General features: G+C 44.4%; 1 protein-coding gene across 1 annotated transcript in view; it reads left to right on the top strand.

Annotated features, from left to right (window-relative positions):
* The window catches only part of PHLPP2 (PH domain and leucine rich repeat protein phosphatase 2), a 631402-nt gene extending 609638 nt beyond the window's left edge, over window positions 1-21764 (top strand). The window contains exons 17-19 of the mRNA XM_086945488.1: window positions 471-665; window positions 13762-13993; window positions 19894-21764. Coding sequence (XP_086801614.1) covers window positions 471-665; window positions 13762-13993; window positions 19894-21039 — 1573 coding nt within the window. The 3' untranslated portion in view covers window positions 21040-21764. The remainder of the gene's footprint in view (window positions 1-470; window positions 666-13761; window positions 13994-19893) is intronic.
* Window positions 21765-26509: the final 4745 nt, after the last annotated feature.

Here is a 26509-nt window from a genome sequence, read left to right as displayed (position 1 = left end):
ATTCAGTCTTCTTCTTTAAAGAGGGGTATTCTTAGCTCTATCCTAAATTGGAGCAAAGGTTGGGTCGTCCTGATGGCTCTAGGTATGTTGTTTCAGACCCTGGTAACAAAAATGGAGAACTATTTATTTATTTATTTATTTATTTAATTTATTTATTTATTACGTTTTATATAGCGCAAACAAGATCCTGAGGGATATCAGAGTGCTTTACAATGACCTTACTTATTTATGCCAGTAGGTAGGTATTGTTAGGACCGTTTTCTGTCTTTTATTGCATTTTGTTTTATTTGTTTTCGCTTCTGCTCTGGACAGACCACCCAGAGTGATATCAGTGTGTCTAATATAGTTGAGATTGCCAAAGCACAATCAGCAGTAACTTGTATTTTCCAACTTTTACTTGAAATGAAGGCATGTTGAAAGTAACGTTTTCCTTGTTGTTCTCCTTTTTACTCTGCTGTTAACTTCTGCAGGCTCTGTGTGTCATCCTTGGCAGTGAATGATCTTGCAGAGGGTGTTGATGTGCTCTATGGCATGTTTGATGGTAAAAGAAATGAGGAGGTTCCACGTTTGCTGCAATGCACCATGGGGGATGTGCTCCTGGAGGAGGTCCAGAAAAGCACCAATGACAAAACCTTCATGTCCAACACTTTCCTTGTGTCTCACAGGTATGTTTGGCAGTCTATGTTCGTTAATATGGTTATATGAACACATTTTTACACCTTAGTATTGTCAACAGATTGAATAACTGCTGACAATGTGGGTCTGGTGGCTGGAATGAGAAGATCCATCAAAGGAATGGATCAGAATAGACTGGCCCGAGCGGGCTGTATAACACATGTGTCTTGTGATACCTGGTAGTGGGATATGAGCTGTCCGAACAGCAATATTTAAAAGGGTAGGAATTGGTGTGGAAGGAAAAAGCAGTTGGATTAAAGCAGAACTGTTAATTGGACTGTGAATATTTTTTCTATATATTTGGATACTGTTTGATTTCATAACTGTAAAATCTATCTATGTTTGAGATCCCAAAACACTTTTTAAAGAACAAAAATTATTTCCCAAATGTGATTTTACACACAATTATATGTAAATGGGAGCGTTTTAATTTTTATAAATTGACAATTAAAACTAAATTCAATCAGATGTGGACAATTTGAAATAACTGATTTGAAATCCTATGCTAGAGAAGGAAGAATAAAGCCGGAAACTGGGACAGATAGACCACAGGCATGCAACAGCAGTTTAACATGGATTTTCTGGCACAGAGATTAGTGGAGATCCTTTTTCTTCTGCCTGAGCAATTATCAATGAGCATTTGCTGTGGCTTATTTTACTTACAAAGTACATACTATAAATGTTTTTTTCAATCTACTCTCTGTCTTTGGGCATATGTTGTCCTTTCAGAACCTTTTGAGGCTGTCGGGCAATTTGTTATGCTGCTTTCTTCTTAGAAGTACTGCTTTCCTGCTATTAGTCACTGTGTTGACTCCTTTCAAGAATCTGCTTTGGTTCTTTCCTTGATTTGCATGCCATAAAGTGCTGTGTTTGTTAGACTGTTGTTTACAGACGACTGTGACAGAGAAATTATCATTTTGTGGGCTAAACTGAAACTGTTAGCAAACTTATGGTCCCTTACTGGGAGAAGCACTACTCCGTCAGAGTTTCACCCAAACAAAATAGCTGGACGAAGGCATGCACCTTCCTTTGTCCTTCTTGCCACCATCTCTATCAATACCAGAAGTCTCTCCAGAACTGAGTGCCATCAGCATCACTTTTGCTCCACTTTAGCTTTCAGGGCGTCTACTTTGAGAGCTTTGTTGAGAGTCTCTGCAATGATTTGTTTGAGGCACCTCCATTCGCCGTTAGGTTCTTCATCGATGTCAGGAGCTTAGAAATCAGGGTACTGGTTACCACCAAGAATATTTTCCTCAATCTCAGCAGCTCCATAAAAAGGTATGTCTGGCATGAATATAGGCTATAATACAACCTCAACAACTGGTCAATTATTTTACTGTTCACTGAGAATCGAAATTTGCCTAGCTAGTGTAACGGTAAGTTTCAATTCTATTAAGGACACTGAGGCGAGGATTATGCTTTTCTTTCTCCACCATTTATTAACAGTACAAAATCACAGCAGCCCAAGAAAAGCTCTTATAGGAACAAAAATATCTTTTTCCAAGAAAACTTGATAAAAAAACACTAAGTATCATAAATTTAGCACAAACGTCTCTGAAACGAACTACAAGTCTCAATAATCCAACTTGTAAGGACCCGAGGATAGTCCCTTCACAGTGTCCATTATCCCTAGATAGGAAGTCCCCTCTCTCTGTCCTTCCTCTTTCTTCACGAATTACGCTTCATTTTCACTGGTCCTGCCTGGCACCGTCATTTCCTAGTGGAAAAACACAACCGCGTCAGCGTTGTACAACAAGATGCATGTCAGCAAACAGAAGCAGAGGCAACCTCAGACATGAATCTAACAGTACAGAAAACTGGAAAACCTACGTACTTACTGAAATACGGGTGGGACGTCACATGTCGCCGATCTGGGTGGGATAATCCTCGCCTCCGTGTCCTTAATAGAATTGAAACGTACCGTTACACTAGCTAGGCAAATTTCGATTCTATTGCAGGACCGGAGGCTCAGATTATGCTAGTTTAAAGCTTACTCACCACCAAACGGGCAACATCCACCACTGGTTTGAAGTAAAACTTCTTGAAAGTGGACTCTGAGGACCAATCCGCCGCCCGCATCAAATCTTCCAACCGTGCACCTACTGCAAAAGCCTTAGAGGCCATGGCCCCTCTGGCAGAATGAGCTCCGAAACGTTTAGTATCTATGCCTGCTTCCTGCATGATCCAGCGCACCCACCTGGCTATGGTGGGGGAAGAGACTGCATGGTGTGGTTTTCGCAAGGCAATCAACAACTGACGCTCGCCCGGAGGGCGGATATCCCAAGTGATGTCCTCATACGCTTTCAAGCAATGCACTACAAACAATTTCGGGACATCCACAAAAGCAGGATACGTAATCGTCCTGGAGCCAGATTTCGTGCAACGGCCAATCGTAAAGGTGACGCCATCAGGCGAAAACACCCGTGCGGACACATCCAGCGCCTGTACATCTGACACTCTGCGGCAGGACACCAAACATAAAAGCATGGCCAATTTGGCCGACAGTTCCTTCAGAGACAAGTATCTATTAGACTGCCAGGACAGAAACAGGTTCAACACTACATTGATGTCCCAGAGGACTGAGTAACGAGGCTCCGGCGGTAAGGACAACCGGATACCCCGTAAAATCCTGCATACAAAAGGATGTTCACCCACAGGAGAACCGTCCACCGGCAGATGCGCAGCAGAAATCGCTGAACGCATGGCATTAATCGTGCGATATGCCAAACCCGCCGTAGCCAATTCTGCTAGAAAATTTAGTATGGGAACCACTCCTGCGACCAAGGGATCCAGGCCTCGTCAAAGACACCAACGTACCCACTTAGTCCAAGCGGATTTGTAGCGCTTCGACGTACTGGGAGCCCAGGCCTTTGACAAAAGTCCATCAGCCGGTCGCAAAAGCCCTGGGAGCGACCAGCGTCCCCTGAAAGCCTCCATACCATGAGGTGGAGAGAACCTTGCACGAGGAGGTGATGAGGCTCCTGATCCGGGCTGAGAAGCAGGTGAGGAAACTGGGGGAGTAGGATTGAAGAATCCCGAGAAAGTTCCAGAAGAACTGGAAACCACACTTGAGACCTCCACAGCGGTGTCACTAGGACCAGCTCACCCCCTTAGCGGCGAAGCTGAGCCGCCGCCCGTGTCACCATGGAAAAGGGAGGAAATGCATAAGGATACTCCCGGCTCCAGTCCTGAAGAAATGCATCCGTGGCTTCCGCCGCCGGATCCGGTCTCCAACTGAAGAATCTCGGAAATTGATGGTCCAACCGAGACGCAAAGAGGTCTATTGAAAAAGGACCCCAAAGGTCGTTCAGCCATTGAAAAACTTGAACATCCAGCCTCCACTGACTGAAATCCCGAAGATATCTGGAGTGCCAGTCCGCCACCTGGTTGAACTGGCCTGGCAAGTACTCCGCTTGCACTGACACATGATTGTCCAGGCAATAGGTTCAAAACTCCTTCGCTAGGTTTGCTAGCGCACGAGACCGAGGACCTCCCAGATGATTGACATAACGCACGGCTGAGACATTGTCCATCTTCAGCAGGACGCACGACTGCACTGAATCCTTGGTCCAGCAACGTACGGCAAAGGATCCCACCAAAAGTTCCAGACAGTTGATGTGCAACTTCTGCTCCTCCGGTGACCAGGCGCCGCCTGTGGAAAAATCTCCTCAGCGTGCGCCCCAACCGGCCCTGCTGGCATCGGATTCGATAACCAGATCTGGGACTGAACCGAAAATCGCCCGACCATTCCAGGCCTCCATGTGTGAAAGCCACCACGTCATGTCCTCCTTCACCTCTTCTGAGAGAGAAACCACCTGATCGTAGGACAAACCCCTGCGCAAGTGAAAGGCTTTGAGGCGCTGGAGGGCCCTGTAATGAAGGGGCCTGGAAAAATAGCCTAAATGGACGACGACAGAAGGCCAACCACTCTGGCGATCTGCCTCAAGGACGTGTGGGACCTTCCCACCGTCTGTCACAACACATGCCGGATCTTGGACAACTTCCGAGCCGAGCCGGAGACTGAGGTTGGCTTCGACAGAATCTATGATGAAACCTAAGAACTCTATCTGTTGAGAGGGAATGAGAACCAACTTGGACTCGTTGATAATGAACCCCAGCCTCTGCAGAAGTGACACTGCCAGTGGCAACTGTACCCGCAACCTCTGAGGGCATTGATCCAAAAGCAAAATGTCGTCTAAGTAGACGATGAGTCAAATGCCTTGGCCGCTCAAAAACTCCACCACCGGATGTAACACTTTCGTGAAGCACCAGGGAGCGGAAGACAGTCCGAAAGGAAGGGCCACAAACTCGAACACCTGTCCTTTCCAGAGAAACTGCAGGAAACGGCGGTGCGGGGGATGAATGGGAACTACCAGATAAGCGTCCTTTAAATCCAACCGCACCAACCAGTCCCGTGAAAGAAGGATATCGCTCAAAAGTTGGATCCCTTCCATCTTGAAGTGGCGATACACCAGCCACCCGTTGAACTCCCTGAGATTGATAACTGGACGACGGCCTCCGCCGGGCTTGTCCACAAGAAATAGGTTGCAGATGAACCCCGAGGGATGACGTGTTGAACGACGAATGGCCCCTTTGCGAAGCAGTTCCGCGACCTCTTCGTCTATCAACAACGTATCGGACTCTGAGAACACCATCGGAGGTGGGGCACTCACCTGAAAACGCTGATCGTAGAATTCGATATGGAACCCGCGGACGGTTTGTAACACCCACGCGTCCTCAGTAAGATGTGCCCACTCCCCCCAGAAGGCCGCTAAACGGCCGCCAATGCGAACCTGTTCCGCAGGAAGCACACTCACCGGTAGCGGGGTTGTTTCCGGCATTTTTTCTGTAGCCTCGACCTCCAAAGCGCTGTCCTCTTGTGGGATAGAAGTTTGTGTAGTTGGCAGATGTATTATACTGCCCTCGTCCGGAGCCTTGCCCTCTGTTGCCGGCATTCTGCCCGCCACGGCCGGTCGCACGGCCCCTGCTGCGACCAGCCCCGGAGGAAAAACGCTGCTGGAAAACGCGCTTAATGCTGGATTGTGCCTTATCCAGTGAGGTAAAGGTTGAGACAAACTTGCCCAACTCCTTAATAAAGGGCTCCCTAAAGAGACCCCCTTGGGCAACAGCACCTGCCTCCGAAGAGGCCAAATCCCCCAGCTTCGGGTCAAGCTTAATTAAAAAGGACCTTCGGCGTTCCGTCGATAGGGCACAGTTGGCGTTACCCAAGAAAATAATCACCCTCTGCGCCCAATTCGACAGCACCTCCGGGGAAATAGTTGCACCCGTGACCTTGGCCTCCTCCGCCATATCCAGGATTTTGGTGATCCGACCCACTGCGTCCAGCAACTTATCTTGACAAGACCGCCAAGAACGGTCTATGCCCTTGCGCGGGTCCTTCATGAACTTTGCCAAAAAGGTCGCCATCTTGGCATCAAGGTCTGGTGTCATGGCCACTTTGCCTTCTAAAGACGGTCTAGGGCATTCCCCTCGTAAACATCCCCTGGCCTCCTTTTCTAGTGGCTTGCGCAGCCGGCTCGCAACGAACTTGACCACCTTGTCGCCCGGGGCCCACGCAGCTTACTGCGGATGAATTATCTCATCCGAGTCCAGCATGAACGAGTTATCCCGAGGCAACTCAGCAACCGAGCCCGACGGTCGCCAGGAACGCTCAGACTCACCATCCTCATCCGAATCTGGGGAATCCCTGTCAGGAGAGGAAGGGGCAACCTCAGAAGGCACCACTGGGTCAGGGGCAGAGGGCTGCTCCACGGGGGCGCGGTCGCCTTAGCCAAGAATGCGTCACGAAGACGCTCGAAGGCGCCCTTATCCACCCCTTGGGCACCCTCCGAAGACCCTTACCTGCAAGGTTTCTTCGGGGCTGGGGGGCCCTCCCCTGAAGGGCGTGGGAGGTCCGCGCGAGCTAACTTGGCGCACTCCTCCACAATGCGCGCTGAAAGGCGGTCCTCCATAGGGCCAACCACCTCAGTCACACACCAGTAAATTGAGCTATCAACCGCTTGATAGAACTCCTCATCATTAAGGTAGGAATGGGACTCCTCATAGTATTCATCCTCCATGACTAAAGCCCCCTGGAAGTCAACACCACAGATATCGCTAACTAGAGGCACCCAATGGGTTCACAAACACTGCCCCAACGGAGTGGAGGTCAACAGGCTTTTAAACAGACCAAAGGACTGCACAGATTTTGGGCGTCCGGGACTGACAGCAATTAGGGCGCACCCAGACCCCACACAGCGCGCTGACCCACCACAAGGGACCAGGTCTGCCCCCCCCCCACAGCGCGCTACCACAATAGGAGCTATGGAGTGCTGAAACCGGCAAAACCAGAATAAACGCGGTAGAACCACAATACAGACCCTATGTAGGGCGTTCCAATGTGACAAAGATCACTCAAGTGAGGGCTACAGACCCAGACAGCACCGGGCGTATGTGAGGGGACACGAGGGCAAGGCTCCGCGTTCGTTAGTCTCCTCAGCGCGGCTCCTCTGAGGAGAAACCGCGCTGAAGACCAACGAGACGCCGCAGTGCCCTCTAGCGGCCAATACACGCCGCACAGCGAAATGGGATAAAAGTCGCGAAAGAAGCGGAAAACCGCTCCTGCGACGCACTCGGGGCTCTGAAAGGCAAAAGCTGTAACAGCGCACTAACAGACCCCAAATACACACAGAAAAAACTCCCAACCTGAGGCAGAAACACTACACCCCAGGAGTAAAAGATAAACACTTAACTGGCTGTGTGAGCAGCGAAGAAAGAGGAAGGACAGAGAGAGGGGACTTCCTATCTAGGGATAATGGACACTGTGAAGGGACTATCCTCGGGTCCTTACAAGTTGGATTATTGGGACTTGTAGTTCGTTTCAGAGACATTTGTGCTAAATTTATGATACTTAGTGTTTTATTATCAAGTATTCTTGCAAAAAGATATTTTTGTTCCTATAAGAGCTTTTCTTGGGCTGCTGTGATTTTGTATTGTTAATAAATGGCGGAGAAAGAAAAGCATAATCCGAGCCTCCGTCCTGCCATAGAATTTCTCTATCCAATCCATTTTTGAGACAATCCAACACAAAGTCAAGGCAAGATCACTAACGCCGTTAGCTTTAAGTCTTCTAGCGCCCACTCTGGAAACCTTTCTCACATCAGCCTTGGTTGAAATATACAAGCATCTTCAGCAGAAGAAAGACAGGGCTTTTGAACAAATCCACTTTCTTAAAAGCTGCCCTGACCCCCCCTCCCCCTCCACTTGTCATCATAGCTTCATCGTTCATTGCTGATGGTGGATGTGCAGCAAAATAGTTTGGATTTCCTTTTTCACGTTCATTGTCATTCAGCTTGTTATATTCATGGTTATGTTACTAAGGCATCAGTACCAAACCCATGGTAAGGTTTCTTGCTTACTGACCCAAATGTAGGGGTAGTTCCGTCAGCAGGTTCTGGCACCCTCAATGCATAGATTACAGTACCTTCAACAACCTAGAAATTAGCTCTACTACAGAAGATGTACACCCAGAGCAGGGATGGTAACTTTGAGCACCAACCACACTTGGAGTCCAGTGGAGTAAACACTCATACTATCTTTTAGTGTGACGGAACTTAACAAGGAATCATAGATTTCCCCATGATATCCCTAATCATGAGTTTATGTATTCTTCTTTTACCCCCTAATGTACTATTGGTATTATGGCATTACCTCTGTACTGTGATTTTTGCTGACGCTTTGTCTAATATAAAGAATTATTAAAAAAAAACAAGGAATCATAGATGACAAACATAGAGCAACCCAAATATGTTTTCTGTTTCAGGTGAGCTTCTCCGAATATTTCTCCAGAAAACACAAAACCGTTAATTGCCCTGGGTGGGAGAAGTAGACATCCTACAAAAAAAGAGCAATAGCAGTTCCCATACATAAGAAAGTTGAGGAAGCATACAGTTGTTATTTCCTTGTCAGGAAGTAAGACTTAAAGAAGGAATACAGGCCCACTCTACTAAGAATAACAATTGTCTTTGGAATGAAAATTCCAGGAAACAAGAATGATGTTGTTGCACCAAATGTACCCTCAGATTCATCCAGTAGACGGATGAGCACAATAGATCTGATGCAAGACACATTCCTTCACATACTTATAGTCAAAAAAACATAAGAGGTATTCAGGACTAAAGACTGAGACAATCAATACAAGTCAACACTGAAGCATTCTCCAAATGGGACAGTAGTGGTAACCTTCCTTAAAAGGAAGATGTATTCATTTAGCTCTTTCTTAATGATTGGCTTTTCAAAGCAGCTCACTAGCAGAGTTACTAAAAGGATTTGACACCCCCAAAGACTTCTAAAAGATCTGGGACTCCAAAAATCAGTCCATTTTAATCCAACATATTCGGAAGTTGTGAATCCTTATCATAAACAATTGATACAAGCATATCCTTCAGTACAGAGAATACCATCACTTCACCAGAACTTTTTTGCACTTGTTGAAATAATCATACAGCTAGATTTCATCTCTTCTCGGCTTGATGGCCTCCCGTGTTCTTATTGTACTTAACGAGGATGCACATTACACCTCTCCAAGAGAACCTGAACAACCAGAGTTTGCTGTAGTCTAATAACTAGGAAAAGAAGCTTCAATAGGTTGTTGTTGACCTGGGTGTGAGTGGGATGGAGGAGCAGGGCCCGCCTGGAGATCCTGAAATTGGATGTTTGCTGCGGTGTGCTTTGTCTTCTGGACCTCAGAATGTACTACCTTGCAGGCCTAGTTCAGTACACCGCTGGATGGTGTGACAACAGACGTAACTGGGAGATGAAATTGCTGTCTGGCTCCACTGTAGTTACTGAGATTCCAAAGCTGCTTGTGTGCTGACGCAGACTTCTGGTGGGGACTCCATTTACTGTCATACAAGTGGCCCAAACTTGGGGACAAGCTGTCACGCAGATTCTAAAGTGAGTGCTTTATGCCAGGCTCCTCCCGATCTGGTGGCTGTCCCCCTTCTTGCATATTCAAAACTCCATGGATGTTACTAAATTGCTGGAGGGTGGTTGCCAGAGAGCATGAGTCTGATTACTAAACAGTAACGTTATGTCAGTTGTAGGAGGTTGAAACTGATTACGGCATAGATCGGGGATAGTTTTTGCAATATGCGAGCATATCCCGCATGGCAGCTGAGATTTGGACATCATTCCCGGAGGAACTGGGGGAGCCCCAAGTCTTGCAAGTGATTCTAGATCCCGGCGCCTCCAAAGTTGTCATCTCGCAGTTAAATGCAGCCCTCAAAAATTATAGACAGATGAGTACTGCACTAAAGTGCACCTCCTGGGATGGGGAGTTGGAGATCCCGCTGATGGATAGGGAATGAAACAGAACCCTGGCACAGGTGCGCAAAGTTACCAGCAATGCCTGATTTAAGTTGGTACAATTTTATTTCATATATAGAGCATACCTGACACCACAGTGCCTGCATAGGGCTTATCCGATGCTCCCGGTTGGCTGCACTAGGTATGGTGCAAGCCCGGCAGATTTTGGACATTTTCCTTGGGACTTTGCAAGTTTACAGATGTTTTTAGTGGTGAGGTACTGTAGGAGGTGCGTAGAGTGACAAAGGTGATTGTAGAACTCACAGCCCGACATTGCCTGCTGGGACTGTTACCTCTTCCCAAGAAGTGTAAAAAAATGCAGTAGAGATTCGCTCCTTTGGGATTAGTGCTGGCAAAGTGGCTCATAGCCATACACTGGGCTAGCCTGACCCCTCCAATTATGTCTAAATGGCTGGCTGGCTGACTTCTTGGAAGGGGCAGCAGTGGAAGTATTCCGGCTCCTGAGTGTCCCCGCTGACAGTAACGCAGAACGAGATCTTGAGAGATAGGGAGACATGTTAGACAAGTTGGGTTATCAGGACACATCCCTGAGAGATGATTCAGACTGTAATGCACTGGAAGGAGATGATGCAGTGCCTACTACTATGCCTGGTAATGTGCCTGAGCTGAACAAACCGGTGACCCCCCGCCCACACTCTCCTTCTCACTCCTCCGAAGTGGGTTCTCTAAACAATCTTGAACAGCTCACCTATGCACAGTGATCCATCATGACGTTCATCTGTTCCTCTTGTTTCCTTGGCCCCACCTGGGGAATTCCCGTTCCTATGCTTTCCACACCAATAATGCAATGGTACTTGATGACTTAATGCTGCACTGTATTGTTTTGTAGCAGGGATTCTGCTCCTACACAGAACTGTGCATAGAGACTTGGGACCTCAGTGAATTAGGGTGTGGCAAAACTCACCTTAGTACCCAGAATCCCCTACCAGACTAGCAATCAGTGTCTCATTGGTTCCTCCATAACCCCAATGATTAGACAACCGAGAACATGGAACTTAGATTACCTCAGGCAATGTGGAACACATGAACACTCTTTCGTTATTCTCTCATACCAGTCCAAAACAGGGAGTAAAAAGAGACACGAGCAAGTTTTAAATATTTATGTCTAATGCCATGTTCTCATGCGCAGTATCTTAGCTAATACAAGAAGACATAATATAAGAAACAAGATTATCAGCATAGTTACTATTCAATAAAATACAAAGGGAGAAAGCATGTTACAATGCTAAATGGAAACAGGTTAGAATACACCTATATCTCACCCTCCCTTGCTAGTAGGTTATTTTATATCTACAGAAGGTCTCTTGGGATTACAAGGGCAGCCCCATACCTCTGGTCCTAGCAGAAATGGATCACATCAGGTTCTGCAACAGCTCTCTGCATGTGAATGTTCTCCAAGTGTGTGTAATCATGCCTACGCAGTGCATTATTAAACGCGCCAAAATCAGAGGTGGCCACAGCTGCATATATGTTATGTCTAGAACGTGCGCTGATCAGTCCGAACAACAACCACTGTGTTGAAATAACCTTGAAGGCCTCGGCACTCACTGTTCAGACAAAGCTTACCAAGCAAGGCTGCTGATATAGAAAAACATATTATTCTCATGTGAAGCAAAACACTCTGCTTAACTGTAAACATGAATAATAATGTGTGCCATGTGCAAAAAGGCTGCAGAAAGGAAAAATGGCGGCTAAACTTCTAATAAGCACATGTCAACTTAACACAGTGTAAAGGCAAGGCTCAGCCCCATGACAGTTTTGTATCGAAAAATGAATCAAAGATTATTTTTTTACAACTAAACGCTAGACTTAACCACTGTATTGCTTCATTTTTTTAGTGGGTATAGGAAAAATATGGTTTTAGGATTCCCTTGCAGAGTCCAGATTTGGAGTTGCTTATTGGAAAGGATGCCTCTATGATAGCTTGGGATACCCACAAAGATAGTGTAACAGACCAGAAAGCACAGAGTGGAAAAATGTACCACATTAACTTGTTGGAATTTATAACTATCCATTCAGCACTAAACAACTTTTATTTAGCCTGAGCTTTATTCAGACTGACAATCCAACATCAATGTATTACTTGAATAAGCAATGAGGAACTAAGCCTAAGGTCAAGCTCAGAATTGTTGGCATTGACCTGTTACAAGGCTGTCCACTTAATAAGGTTTGATCGTATCAAAACAGGCACACTCAGCCAAACCACTGAGTGTTAAAGATGCATTCCCTTATTCTGAAAGTGTTTATAAGATTGAAGCAATCCAAAACTAGAGTGAACCTAAAAATCTGTAGTTTCACCAATGGTGGTATATGAACCTGCTTCTTGATGCTTAGTAAAGTACAGTCCAGATTAGTGAGTCCTTGCTTAACCAATGCAAAAACCATTGTTCTGGAAAATGTAATAACTTCTACTGCTTTATATCCTATCAAAGATTCCTTAAGATTGGCTCCCGCTTTGATCTCACAATAAATTCCAGACTTCCTCATTAACAACATTTTTCTACGAACATTGTCCTGAACAAAACCAAAGATGTCAGAAAAAAACACTAATTTGCTAATTATGGAGCAATCCACTCGCACCTAGCTATCACTGTAGGCTTGAAGTCGGTTCTGCAAAAGTAATGCAGTGACATGTACTTTCATTTTCGTAAAATCATTTGTATTGGTATTTTCAAATTTACGCAGAGCCCACCTCTGTGATTGAGTGGTCTGTCCACTCGCGCAGCTCACGCGTTGTGTAGTAATCGCGGCCCCTAGGGAGCCCTACCAATGGGAGGAGGGGGGAATACATGGGGGCTTCCCGTTTGATTCTGTGTACCCGTTTCAGGCAATCGCGCACTACACTCAAATGGAGCGGGCACTCCCGTATTGGTAGCAACATGCACTCTCATGAGGAAGGAACCTTTCAGTAATATTTTCAGAACGGCTAGCTGGAAAGCACCCCACACTTTTTTTCAATACTGTGTCTCCACAGTTGACACGTGAGTTGTAACCTTTATGGTTAGATAGATGTCCTCATTGTTTTCTCCATGTTAATCTACTTTAGCTCCTCGTGGGTTAGGCTTTAACTTGCTATTGTATTCAAAACTTCTGAATTTCAAAGTAAACTCTACTTGTAATTCTAGTTCTCTGTCTCAAGTGTATGCATTGGATTCTTAACCTGCCATCCCTCCTCACAGATAAACCAGAGAATTGGTGGGACACATTTGAGCATACTGCTAACTGCTCTGGCTGTCTCTGCACTGTACTCTGGGATTGGAGTGCTAGACAGCCTTATGGTGACACTCTAATAGCCCCCCTGCAGCAAGAGTGGTCCTTATTGGATGTTATTTTCTGTTTTGTTTATTCCTTTTTAGGAAATAATAAGGAACAGGATTTTCAGCCTGTTATTACCATGTTTAAAATTCGCTTTTAAAAAAATATTATTTGTAATAAATAGAGAAAACGTTGCCTTGTAGGGAAAAATTCTTAGCAGCATGTTCACATTTTGAAAATAGGATTTCTTCTTTAAAAGTGTTCCAGTACCCTGCACTTAGGTAGGTAGACATGTTCTTTGGTTATAAATTCAAAGGAGATAACAGTAATGGATAACTAGCATTGTAATTGTTTTCTTCTTTTCTGCAAGTTCACATGCTATTACTATGTTTTTTGATTTTTTTCAAGTCAACTCTTGCCATAATATTTTTTTTTCTTTAATAGAAAACTGGGTATGGCTGGTCAAAAGCTTGGATCTTCTGCTCTAATGTGTTACATTAGACATCATACTACCGAAGCCTCGAGTTCCTTCACAATGACAGCAGCCAATGTGGGAACATGCCAAGCCATCCTGTGTCGTAATGGCCAACCTCTGCCTCTCTCTCGAGTCTTCACCCTAGAACAGTGCCCTGATGAATTTTTAAGGATTAAAGAACAAAAAGCTATTTTAACAGAGGTAATGTTTGATCGTTTCAGTCTGTTGAGAGTCATACATAGAACAAAGAATAAGTATAAATGTGCATCTTTGGAAGAGAAGCAGAATCGAGCCTAGAAGCCAGATTCACAATGAAAGTACGAAATCTACACTTGCAGATTAATATCTACATGTGAGTGTAGATTTTCTTCTTTCTGGAATTCACAAACATTATGGAAGGTCATATGGTATTCTCAACGGGATCCTATTACTCTTGTGTGGAGTTCTCCATAGTGGAGATCTACACACAGGGGAAATAAGATACCCAGCGTAAGCTCTCATTATTTTTGGTTTCTTATTTCTCCATGGGAGCATATTTTACGCTGTGGAGAGAGCTTTTTTCCTACACCCGTACCAAATTTAGGGCTCATCCATTCCTCTTTCCAACCTGGAAGGGGATTTACACAAGACTGGAATAAGAATCCTCCCCTTTTTAGGGTGGGAAGGGGAATGAGAGGAGTTTGTGATTGCTGTCAAATGTCCATGCTTTAGGCATTCATGAACTTCCAAGGTTAACCATACCTTGGGATACATGCTTTCCCCACCTCTTGGGTGTGATTTACGGGTGTCAGTGGTCTCTAAACAGGTAAATGGGTTTATCCCTGCCAGGAATCCTTTTGTGAATGTCCAGCAAGCGTAACAAGGTAAATTGAGTCATGAACATGTTTCTTCAACTGCTACCTGAGGTGTCAGAAATTGTAAGGTACCAGGGTCCTCCGCTTCATTATTAATGAACTTGCTCCACATCATTTAGTAATTTGTTACCACAGATGGGGTGGTGTGCACAAATAAATGCAAACTTCACATTTGGGTTTGGGGGGAAGGAATATATAGGGATAGTTCAGAGAGAGAAAATATTGAAAGCAAAGCAATTTGTTTATTAAACAAAGTGAAATCATTGACTTCACCTGTTGAAGCTTGGTTGCGGTCATGCATGTATCAAGCGTTTCATTTTAGAAGCACCTTTTCATTTGTTTAAACATTTTTCCATCCTTCCTAACTGTGGTACTAATGTCCCACAAGTTTGCATGAAAACAAACAACAAGGAATAAAAGACTCAATAAGGTGAGTAAAATGCTTTTTTGAGCATCGTATTTGCATTTGTTCCCCAGATTTTTATTCTGTTGATATTTAAGAATTGCTTCACACGAGGCCCTTTTTGATAGCCGTATGTTGCAGTGCCACCAGTCATATCATTGGGAAGTGAGGCAGGACAATGCTAGAGTAGGTACTGCACTAGCAGTACTCCTGTATTGGCATAGTAAACTAGCCTACAGAAACTTTAAACTGCAGGATTCCTTCTACTCCCTGATTTCTGTTAACTGAGCTCTGCCCCTTATCACCCGTCATGGACATTCCATTTCATTTCTCCACCTACAGGATTTTAATTGATTTTAATGAACGGTAGAATATCCTCTCCATGTGCCAGATCTTGAAATATCTTTGTTCTTGGAACACATTTTAATGGGTGCAATTTTCCTTTGCCCCAGGAAACATTTGTTGAATATAATAAGCTATTTGTAACTGTACCTAAATACTAGAAATAAGCCATTTTTAACTGTACCTAGACACTATAAAATACACTTGGTTGTAAAAACAACCCTTTAACTATCTCCCCAAAAATGAAAGTAGAAAAGGAAATGGTGCCCCAACATGTTACATCCTTCACAAGGCTGTTTTTTTAACAGGATTTCAGAAGAACATTTGTACAAGATAGCATTGTAATCGTAGGTGTTAGTTCTTTTTCAGCTCCATGGAGTAAGAATCTTGAACACAGCTCTGACTCACAATACCAGATCTTTGAAAAATGTTTTCTGTAGTACTAAGGAGTTTTGCAATGACACATTTACAGTTTGTGTGATTTGTCTTCCATAAGCTCCAACCGCTGATGTTTTTAGCATATATCGGGATGTCCTAAAGTTGACTGAAAGACACTGAGCTCATTCCCCTGCGGACCAGAGCACCTTCTGTCTCACACTCCCAAAATCATCGAAATTGCAAAGTAAGGTTTTCACTGCACTATGGTCTTTGGGGACATCACTGCTGGAAATCTTGTTGTCAGTTGTCGCCATAAGGAGCTTCCTCAATAGCTTGGTCGTCAACTTTGGGAAGGGCTTAGACATTGACGCATCAATTTGAGTTAACTTTATGAGCATTCAACATGGACTGGGTTCTATACTGTATGCTGCTGCTTACAAGTAAAACTGTGGATTATTATTCAAACTTTGACTTCACTGCATATCCATTGGGTTTTATTAAGGAGATGGAAGACCGCATAGAAAGAACCATTTTAAAATGCTGATGTACAGAGTGCACATTTGTTCCAGAGAGACTAGTTGCAGCAATGGCAAGAAGAAAATAGCGAGGGATCATTTAGTGAGAATTTATACTCTCTTCAGGCATTTTGGGGAAAAAACAAATGAAAAACTAGTCACCACAATTACAGTCGTCAAAAACATGCAAAAGGGCGTCAGAATGAATAATCGTCTATTCCTCATGTAACTTACAATTTTGCACCAACTCCAGAGCTTCCTATATCAAAGGGGTTGTTGCGTGTTTATCGGTTTTTAAAGCTTTTCAGAAGAGCTGACGACCGTGACGGATGCATTCATGCTGGGTTGGGGAGGTCAAGAGGGAGAGGTGGTGAACAGATGACTCAAGTCTGCCTGCTGCCGTTGTGGGAGATCTACTTCTCACTGAAGGAGGTACAGGTTCCTACCGACAACACAACCAACGTGTGGTACTTCAACAAGCAGGACACAGTGGTATTATGGACTCTGTGCCAGGTGGACCTGTGGCTCAGGAGGTGACTGAATGCTCAGGAAATCTCACTGATTATACCGCCCCTGTCAGGACCTTTAAACTCCAGGGAGGATGACCTCAGCCAAGGTTGTGTAGTCATCATGAACGACAGTTACACTCAGAGGTGGCAGAGGGCATATACCTGCTTCAAGATAACCCTGTCTCGATCATTTTGCCACAGCACAAGTGCACTGTGTCAAAGCTTTTGGAGTTGGGGTTCTCAATGTAGTTCTTCCCTGGAGATGCTTCTGCCCAGAGTGCTGAAGAACATCAAGCGCGACTGGGCCCAAATCATTCTTGTGGCCCCGGACTGGGCATGAAGAGTCTGGAATCCCGAGCTTCTGCACATGGCCATTGATCATCCGATCATACTGCCCCTTCAGGAGGATCTTCTGTCGCAGCAGCAGGGGACGGTCCTCCACCCGAACAGGTCCAGCCTCCACCTCCTTGCGTGGAGATTGAGCAGCGACAGTTTACAGCTTTCGACCTGCCTATCGAAGTCTGTGACGTTATCTTGGCAGCCACTCGTCCCTCCACCAAAACGGTATACACCTGTAAATGGAACATATTTGTGGCATGGTGTGCAGCAAAGGCTGTGGATCCCCTTTCAGAGGTTCTCCTCTCCATTCTTTCTTTGGCCCAGAAGGGCTCTGCTCTGGGCACTCTAAAACGCTATCTTTTGGCCATTTCAGCCTTTCTTCGGCTGCCTGATCAGCCTTCTCTTTTCAAGTCCCCTATTGAAAATCATTTCCTTAAGGGCATTACTCACTTGTTTCTTCCCATTCCTTTCATAATGCCCCAGTGGAACTTGAACCTGGTTCTCACCTACCTTATGTGCGCTCCTTTCGAGCCACTTTATAACTGTCCTCTCAGACTTTTGACTCTTAAAACTGCGTTTTTGGTTGCCATCACCTCTGCTCGCAGGATGAGTGAGCTTCAGGCTCTTTCTTCCAAAACTCCTTTCCTGGCTGTTCATCCGGACAAAGTTGTCCTTCGCAGTAGGCCTCTTTATTTCCGAAAGTGGTTACCTCTTTCCACATAGGACAAACCCTTACTTTGCCCACCTTCTTCCTGCCCCTGTATCCTTCTAAAGAGGAGGATAGGATCCACCGTCTGGAACCAAAATGTGTGCTTTCCTTTCATCTGGATCGAACCAAGCAATTCCTGGTGGATGAGCAGCTCTTTGTTGGCTATGTGGGCGGCAAGAAAGATTGGGCCGCGCAAAAGCGGACCATCTCTCGATGGGTCGTCCTTTGCATCAAAATCTGTTATTCCTTGGCAAAGAAGGAACCTCCAGTGGGGCTGTGCGCCCATTCCACCAGGGAGATGGCAGCCACTACTGCTTTAGGTCGTGGAGTCCCTCTACATGACATCTGCCAGGCAGCCACGTGAGCTTCATTGCACACATTTAGTAAGCACTACTGCCTGAACAGACAAGTCCGGAGGGACGGCTTCTTTGGCCGTTCAGTTCTCCAGGACTTTTTAGTGAGAACTTAGTTTGCAGACCCACCCCCGGGGTTGGTATTGCTGGTGTATCTATTCTAAGGTGAGAAATCCATAACTAATAGTCTCTCTCAGATGAACAAGTTACTTACCTTCGGTAATGATATATCTGTAAGAGACATATATTAGTTAGGGTTTCCTCACGGCCCCACCCATCCTCCTCGTTCTGCGAACTGACTTCTAGGGTCAGGGATTCCCTTTCAGGGCCCTAGTTTTTGTGCACCAGTGGTCAGTCTTGCATGGCTCTGCGCTTCTGGCATGAAATGCCGGGTAAAGAACTGACGTTCGCGCTCAGGGGCGTCGTCTAAGTAGATACTGCAACGTCATTCCGGGGATCACGACACCGACGACGAACGCGGAGTCGCCCAACACCACCTACCAACGTGCAGAGGTACTGCTGAGGAAAAAATTCTCCTGATCCAGTCTGACACTTGAGGGTAATTCTAAGGTGAAGAATACATAACTAATATATGTTTCTTACAGATATATTGTTACCGAAGGTAAGTAACTTGTTCACCATCACCTTAGTCATCAAATGTTTTCCGATTTGCAGAAGCATGAGGAAATACCTGTATATAAATACGAATGTTCATTTCATGATTTTCTGCCAATAAAAGGGCAGTGTCATCCCCTGAAAGGCAGATTTTGGATGCCTCACTCATCCCCAGACAGCAATCACCTTTTTTATTCTGAATAAAAATAGGAAGACAATCAGTTAAGATGGCATTTGTTGGTTAGGGTTGGTAGAGGACATCTGTTTCATGGCTACTTTTCAATTTACATTTTCCAACTGGGGGAAAAAGCAATATATCCCCTAACAAAAAAAAACAAGAATTATAAGTTCAACAGGTTGAATACTTTCTCTTCTGCTTGATGAAGTTTCGCCTCCAGCCCTCAGTAGTAATTCATGCATGCAATTATTCCCCGCCGTAGTAAAGAAGGGACATGTTACTCAAGATGTAAACTCCGATATTAGTCTTTCTTTTATTTCATATATACAACCAAACCTCCTTCTGCGCATCACTGTTTAGTCATTAAATAAGTCCAGTCTAGGCAAAGAAGAGGACTGGAGTGCAGGAACTAGAGGGTGGCAAAGGGGCACAGCCTTGTAGTGGACCCTTCTAACCACTCTTAGGGTTCTGTAACTAAGTATTCTAAACCAATTGTTTCTTGCTCAGGTATTACTTCTCATTTGCATGTCTCAACGCACTGAAATACTAGGAGTACTGGAGACATAATGAGTATGGTTGTTTTTCAAAGAGACTTCTCTGATATTGAAGATCTAAATTTATATGGATCCAGCCCGAATACACCCTATGCAGTTAAGTATGGAACAGCTGGGTAGCCTAATACAGAAAGAACCTAGAACAGCACTGCTTATTTAATACCAGACGGTGTGGATAACTCTAACTGCTCTTCTTGCTCCACATCCTTGCATGATCTCTGCTCGCAGTGATGTAATATTGTACTTTTCGTGAATGTCTCACCTCTGTCTTCAGTGCTTTATGAAGATTAAAGTATTTTTATTATTGTGCTTGCCCACTGTTTAAAACTTAAATTGTTATTTCTCTTTGCAGGATAACAAAATTAACGGTGTGACTTGTTGCACCCGAATGCTCGGCTGTACCTACCTGCATCCATGGGTCCTCCCGAAACCACATATCTTTTCCATCACACTTACTGTTCAGGACGAGTTTATTATTCTGGGTAACAGAGGTCTTTGGGAGAACATGTCTCACATTGAGGCTGTGAAGGCTATACGGCATGTGCCTGATCCTCTTGCTGCTGCCAAGAAACTTTGCACTTTAGCTCAAAGCTATGGCTGTCAAGACAATGTTGCTGCCATGGTTGTTTGTTTAAATGTTGGTGAGGACAGTTGCACATGTCAGATGCAAGGCCTTACCCTGCCAAGCCATGGTGGGTTTCACTCTACAACCACAAAGGAAACTCTTGAACCAGTAACTGCCTCATCTAGCAGTGGTATTGCCTCTGAGTTCAACAGTGAGTTGTCAGCTTCAGAAGTGAGCAGTGAGGTAGGCTCTACAGCTTCAGATGAACACATGACTGCGGGTCCAGAGGTTGGGTTAGTGCCAAGGCCTGAGAGGCGCTGCAGCTTGCATCCCATCCCTTCCACTAGTGTGTTTCAGCGCCAACCTTCTTGTGCCACCTTTTCCAGCAACCAATCAGACAATGGCCTTGACAGCGACGATGAGCCTGCAATCGATGGCATAGTGAGCAATGGCAGAAAAGTGGAAGTGGAAGTAGATATCCACTGCTTGAAGCTTAGAAGCTTGGAAGCATCTATTCCTACTACTGATGAAGTGTTGTCTGCGGCTGGTTCAGAGGAAGATTGTGGTGGACTCTGTTTCACAATCCGCAGAAAAAACAGCAGTACAGTATCGTCCTCTGCAAAGGAGAGAGATGCCTTGCACAAGTCTCCCTCCAACTCCTGCCTCTTTGGCAAAAAACTCTCCAATGGATCAGTGGTGCCACTTGAAGAAAGTTTAAATGTGATTGAAGTTGCAACTGAGGCTCCCAAAAGAAAAACTGGATATTTTTCTGCCCCCACACAGCAGGACCTTGAGGATAAGTTTGTTGTACCACCTGATCTAGAAGAGGAAGTGAAGGAACAATTGAAACATCATCAGGAGATGGGTTCTGCAGCAGAACCAAACAAAGAGGATAGGACTATTCCACCTGAGGAATTTGACACAGCTTTATAACCCTTTGAGGAACACAAATGATATGGTCCCTCTTGTGCGCTACAGCACCAAGGAGTCAACAGACTACGATACTGTTAAACTTAAAAGAGTGAACTGAAAAAAAACACTCTTTCCAAAAAGTTCCAACAAGATCACAGCGGATACTTGAATCCAAAGTTTGGTCATGGTCTCACTTTGCTGAGATCATCGGTCTGGGATCCTCCTTTGTACTCAGGAGACACAGAACAAATTTTGCCTTGGGTGTAATTTCCATTCTCTCTTCCCTCATCTCAGCTGCTTGCGCTCTCACTTTCTGTAATGCTGATAAAGAACAGCAGACTTTACTGTGACGCCATTGTTCCTTCTCCATTATTTGTATCCTCCATAAATATTGTCTACTGTTTCCTCAGATTTAAACAATGTTTATTCATTTCTTGAGGTTAAGTAAGGCCTTTAAAATACCTTACATGTTTACATCCAGATGTCATTTGGGCTCTCTTGAATGTTTATGCTAATGTTATCACTCCTGTGAGTATGGCCATGCTACACCATTTCCATAGTTTTTAATTATCTCTTTCATCTTATATTCTGGTATAGTTACTAGGGGTTAAAGGTAGTTCATAAACAACTCTCGAAGCCTTCCTAAAATAGATGAACATTTTAGTTTTGTTTGTGGTTTGATCTTATGGATGTATTTACCACCCTTGATCTATTGTTTACATCCATATACATGTTCTTAAGATGTATATAAGATTTTCAATCATGTATGTTTTAATTTTGGTGCATAAAAGCATTAATTAGGAGTGGAAATTCATGTTTTGCACAAAACATGAATCTGCAACCAGTAAATGGATATATTCACAGTTAATATTACTTGCCAGTATATGGGTATTCATAACCCTTTTTGCAGATTTTTGCATGTAAAGTGCAGGAGTAAATGTATTTTCAGAGTAGGAAATGGGAGGGAATACCAACAAACTTGATGGGGGCATAAAAGAAAGGCTTTGTCGATGGAAAAATTATTTGCGGTGTAATTGTACTTGTGCGATACAGTTAAGCATGTCTAAATTTACACACGTGTACACGCTTAGGTGTGAAATTAATATGGAATTCATAGAGATTTTCAGAACTTTACCTTGTAATCTGTGAGAGGCTCACATTCCCAGGAGACCTTGAATAATTTGTGAATTCTGTGACAGTGGCAGTTTGCTCCAAAAGTAGGCACATGCCTACAGGATTACATTTCATGAATTTGCGTGTTTGTTAGTTATTTGAAACCTAGATGCCTGAGGGCATTCTTACAACAATCTTCCAATGTCACCATATCTAAAAATCTGCCATTCCTGACTTATCATTCATCCTTTTTTTTTTTTGATTTATGATAGCAGTTTGGACGGTCCAAATACAATAGGGATCATCATAGTTGCCTCAGTCATATGAAATTCACTAGGTTTCCTTACTGTCCTCTCTTCCCTTCAGCTTTTAAATGCCTCCCCATCTTGAGACTTCCTAGGGGCCTTGGATTTCTTTCTACTCCTAGACCCATGATGTTCAGATTGACCTATTTGCCAGGTTTGAAGAGTCACTTTAGCACAGTTTAAAGATGGATGGGATTGAGCCTACTCAAGCAGGATGTTCCCAAAGCTGAAATCCTAGTCCCCTGAAACCTACTGATATTTATCCTTGATTCTCTTCTGCCCCCTGCTTCATGTTAATGTCACCAGAGAAGTTCACCAAAACCACTTTGACTACATACGTATTTGGCATTCCACATCTATTTCTACCAGTTTGCACGGCTCATGCAAGCAGATTCCAAGAAGTAAGCCTTCTTGAGCTATAGGTCATTTCATTTACTGTAGCCTTACCAACTACACAGTGATGAACCTAGGTTGGTTTGTCAATCATTAAGAAGCAGATTTGATTTGTCTTTATCTCGGCTAAGGCTGAATGTCTAGGCAGAAACATGGCTTCTCTTACAACAGGCATCATAAGTGCAACACGTTAATCACTAATGATGTAGGAAAGGACCAAGCATGGTCTTGCTTGCCTTTCTCACTGTTCAGTTATTATGAGAAGTAAAATGTGCTTTTGAATAGGCCAACCAATTCATCTAACCAAGTGTCTGCACTAAGTCTCTTCCAGTACTATGAGGCATGCAGCTTTGTATTTCTTCTACGACCATTCCTTGGGCACACACTGTTCCATGAAATTAAACTATTTATTAAATTAGGATTATTACTGATTTCTAAGACTAGACAATGTACCTCTTTTTTTGCTCCTTATTATAGAGAATGAGAGATTGCATTCTCTCTTTGATAGACCTAAGTTGTACACCTTGGTTCAGTATTGATATGGCCTCAGTACCGGTATAACGGGTATTTTCAAGTCACCTTTATATTATAAGCCCAAACATGCGTTATTTACGTTGTGCATATTCAGCCATTGGCAAGATTAACTCTCTGATCCGCACCCTGCTTCTATCTGAACCTTGTGCTGTTTCTGATCTCAGCCTGGATTTAGTTTTCCCCATCCCACATTCTCCTTCCTATAAACCTACCTGTTTGACTCAAAAGCACTTTAGCATTGCTGCCTGGTTATTTGACAAAATCATTTTGTATATCTCAGGGAAGGACTAGCAGTCATGAGGAGCAGTTGCTACTAGAATCACAAAAATTCTAAGACTCTAGGGAAGAGAAGCTTTAAGGTCCACATCTTTTATTTTGAAACAAATTACCTTCAACTTTGCTCTAGGAAAGGAAGTTATTCATCTCACTGAAGATTCTGAAAAGATCCTGCTCCCTCCTATTGTGTATGTTGTCTATATTCCTTAGTAGATGTGTAGAGCCTGAAACATTTAAGACTGTGACACAATACTCGGTGAATATTCTCATTCACTAAAACAGCCACTTATGTCATGCTTCAAACCTGGATGTCTTTTGCTCCTAAAACACTGCCCGTCCCTTCATTCCAGGTGTTCCATCCTACTGGAAAACTGGTAACTAAAGGAACATCTAATTACTTACCTGATAGATAGGTAGCTTAATGTGTCTTATGTTCATACAGGATATGGTACTGATGTACTGGCCGAAGCTAGTTTACTTGTATTTTTAAATACCAAGTCATGGACCTTTGGTAATGCTCTTTCTGGTGGATACTTTATCTGAACACAGATTCCTCACCTTTCGAATTACATTTGAAACCAGATTGGAGCCTGAACCTTTCAAACCAATAGCTCATGTGAGCCAACACGTGAGACATTGGCTTAATGATGATCCTGCATTGTCCCAGATAGTGATGACATAGAGTTGTATAAAGGCACCACCTCCATGTGCAGACTGGACTGGAAGCTTTAGAAGCAACTGCTCCAGCGTGCCAGTAAGTGATGCGACTAGCCCCACGGTGACCCCATGCTGTCCGTGCGCTCATGACCGCTCAGGCACAGATTTGATGTGACAGGTTTCAGTGTGCGAAATCTGACTTTGGACCTTTTTGGAACCCTAAAAGTCCACTCCACTGAAAGGAGAGGGAGGGTGTTGAGGAATCCATGGTCAGAAGGTTTTCATGAAAACAATAGTCATAGAAGGTATTTCTTGTATTTCTGGTGGCTTTTTCTAAGCACAGATTCATCACATATGAATAAATGCCAAACCAGTGCTTTCCAAAAGATGGAAGTCTTAGGAGTGGACTTGCACCAGGAACACCTAAAGGACCCATTGGACGAAATGGCCCTCTCAGTGAACTTGATTATCACAAGAGTAATGTCAGGTGAAGAAACACCCACGCCGAGGCATGACAATTGCCTTAAATTGGAACACCTTGATGCCCTTAGGCTTAGTCCACGCTTTACAAGACTACATTCATTCATTTACCTCTCGCCAACGCCTTAGAGGCAGCCTTGCCTCTGGTAGAATAAGCAGGAAGGCACAGCAGGCTCCTGGTTAGGCAGAGCATAACCTGTTATAATACACTGCACCATACATCTGGATAAAGTTCACTTCTGGATCACCTTTCCTTTCTTAGCCCTAGCACAAGCAGTAATTAGCTGATCATCTACTCTGTGCTCCTTTGTGGTTTCACCGAGGAAGCTAAGAGATCTTCTAGGTTCCAGCCTGTGAAGCATGTCCTCCTTAGAGGTGGAGCAAAGAAGGCTTGGAGAGTGGTAGACTGTCCCACTTGGAATTGTAATACTAACTTTGGCAGAAAGAAGGTGCAGGTTTGTAGCCCCAATTTGTTAGGAAAGGAGGTGGGGTACAGAGGTTGCACTGACAGCGCCGGCAGAAGTAATTACAAATGGGAATACTGAACTTAATGGTGAGCAGTCTTCATGAGTAACTGTGTAAAGGATCGGAGGACCTCCACGTCAAGAATGTAAGGAGAAAGTTAATATCCCATTAAGGCATTAGAAAGGGTGCAGGATTAGACAGGCATGTGAGCCCCTTCACAAACAACATACCACAACCGGTGATTTGAAAAACGAAGGTTCGTCAGACAAGCACAGAAAGGCCAAAAGAGTTGACAAGTAACATTTAACACTACCAACCACAAAATCTTCCAGGGGCAGAGATAAAACAAAGATCAAACTTCAGCCAGTTTCGCCTGGTGAGGGTCAACTTGATAGTCCCCATAGAAGGCCACTCATTTTGACAACAACCAGAATAAATAGACTTGGTAGATGGGCACACAGCCGTGAGAATAACAACCACTACTTCTGTGGACAGATCGAACTCTCTGTTTGTACAGCTTAGTCTCCACTCATGGAGGTGAAGGTTGCAAAGATTCAGCTGGGGGACCCTGCTCTGTTGCTCTAAGAGGCAGGAAGATCAGAGGGCAAATAATGAGACTCAGGAGAGTACCACACTCTCCTGGCCGAATCTGGGACTATCAGAATGATTTGCGCCTGGTCTATTGTGATCAACTTTAGAACTAGGTGCAGGAGATGTAGGGGTTGGAAGGCACTTCCGGCGTAATGCGTGTCCCAGGGTGCCTCTTGGGGGAAATACCGATTCACCGTAGTTATGACACTGTGCAGGTCTTGGTAGTTGTGAAAAGATTAGCCAGGGTGCGTCCTTTCTTGAAGACTCCATTTATAGGCCGCTAGATGACATCTGCTGAGCTTGTCCACCTGGACATCCATCCAACCTGCCAAATAGTTGACTTTCTGAGTGATCCCATGAGAGTATAACCACTTCCAGAGCTAGGCGTAGAAGCCGCAACTTCACAGAACCCAGCTTGTTGCAGCACCACATGGCAGTTGTGTTGTCCCTCAGGAGCTGAACTGGCTTTCATTTGATGGAAGATAGGCATTTAAGTCAACCGAATGGCACAAAGCAACAGCAGATTGATGTGCTGTCTCTTCTACCCCAGTGATCAAACGTCCCTGTCGTGCCCCTCCCCTTCCTCTGCTAGATGACCACCCCAATCTTGATGCATACGTCACTAGTTTGAGCTCTCAATGGCATAGTGAGAAAGGTTTGTTGTGGGCTAGGTTAGT

Source organism: Lissotriton vulgaris, chromosome 12 (genome assembly GCF_964263255.1).
Source record: "Lissotriton vulgaris chromosome 12, aLisVul1.2, whole genome shotgun sequence".
Taxonomy (NCBI): Eukaryota; Metazoa; Chordata; class Amphibia; order Caudata; family Salamandridae; genus Lissotriton; species Lissotriton vulgaris.
The sequence above is the reverse complement of the archived record's forward strand: the minus strand, read 5'-3'. Positions and strand labels throughout refer to the sequence as shown.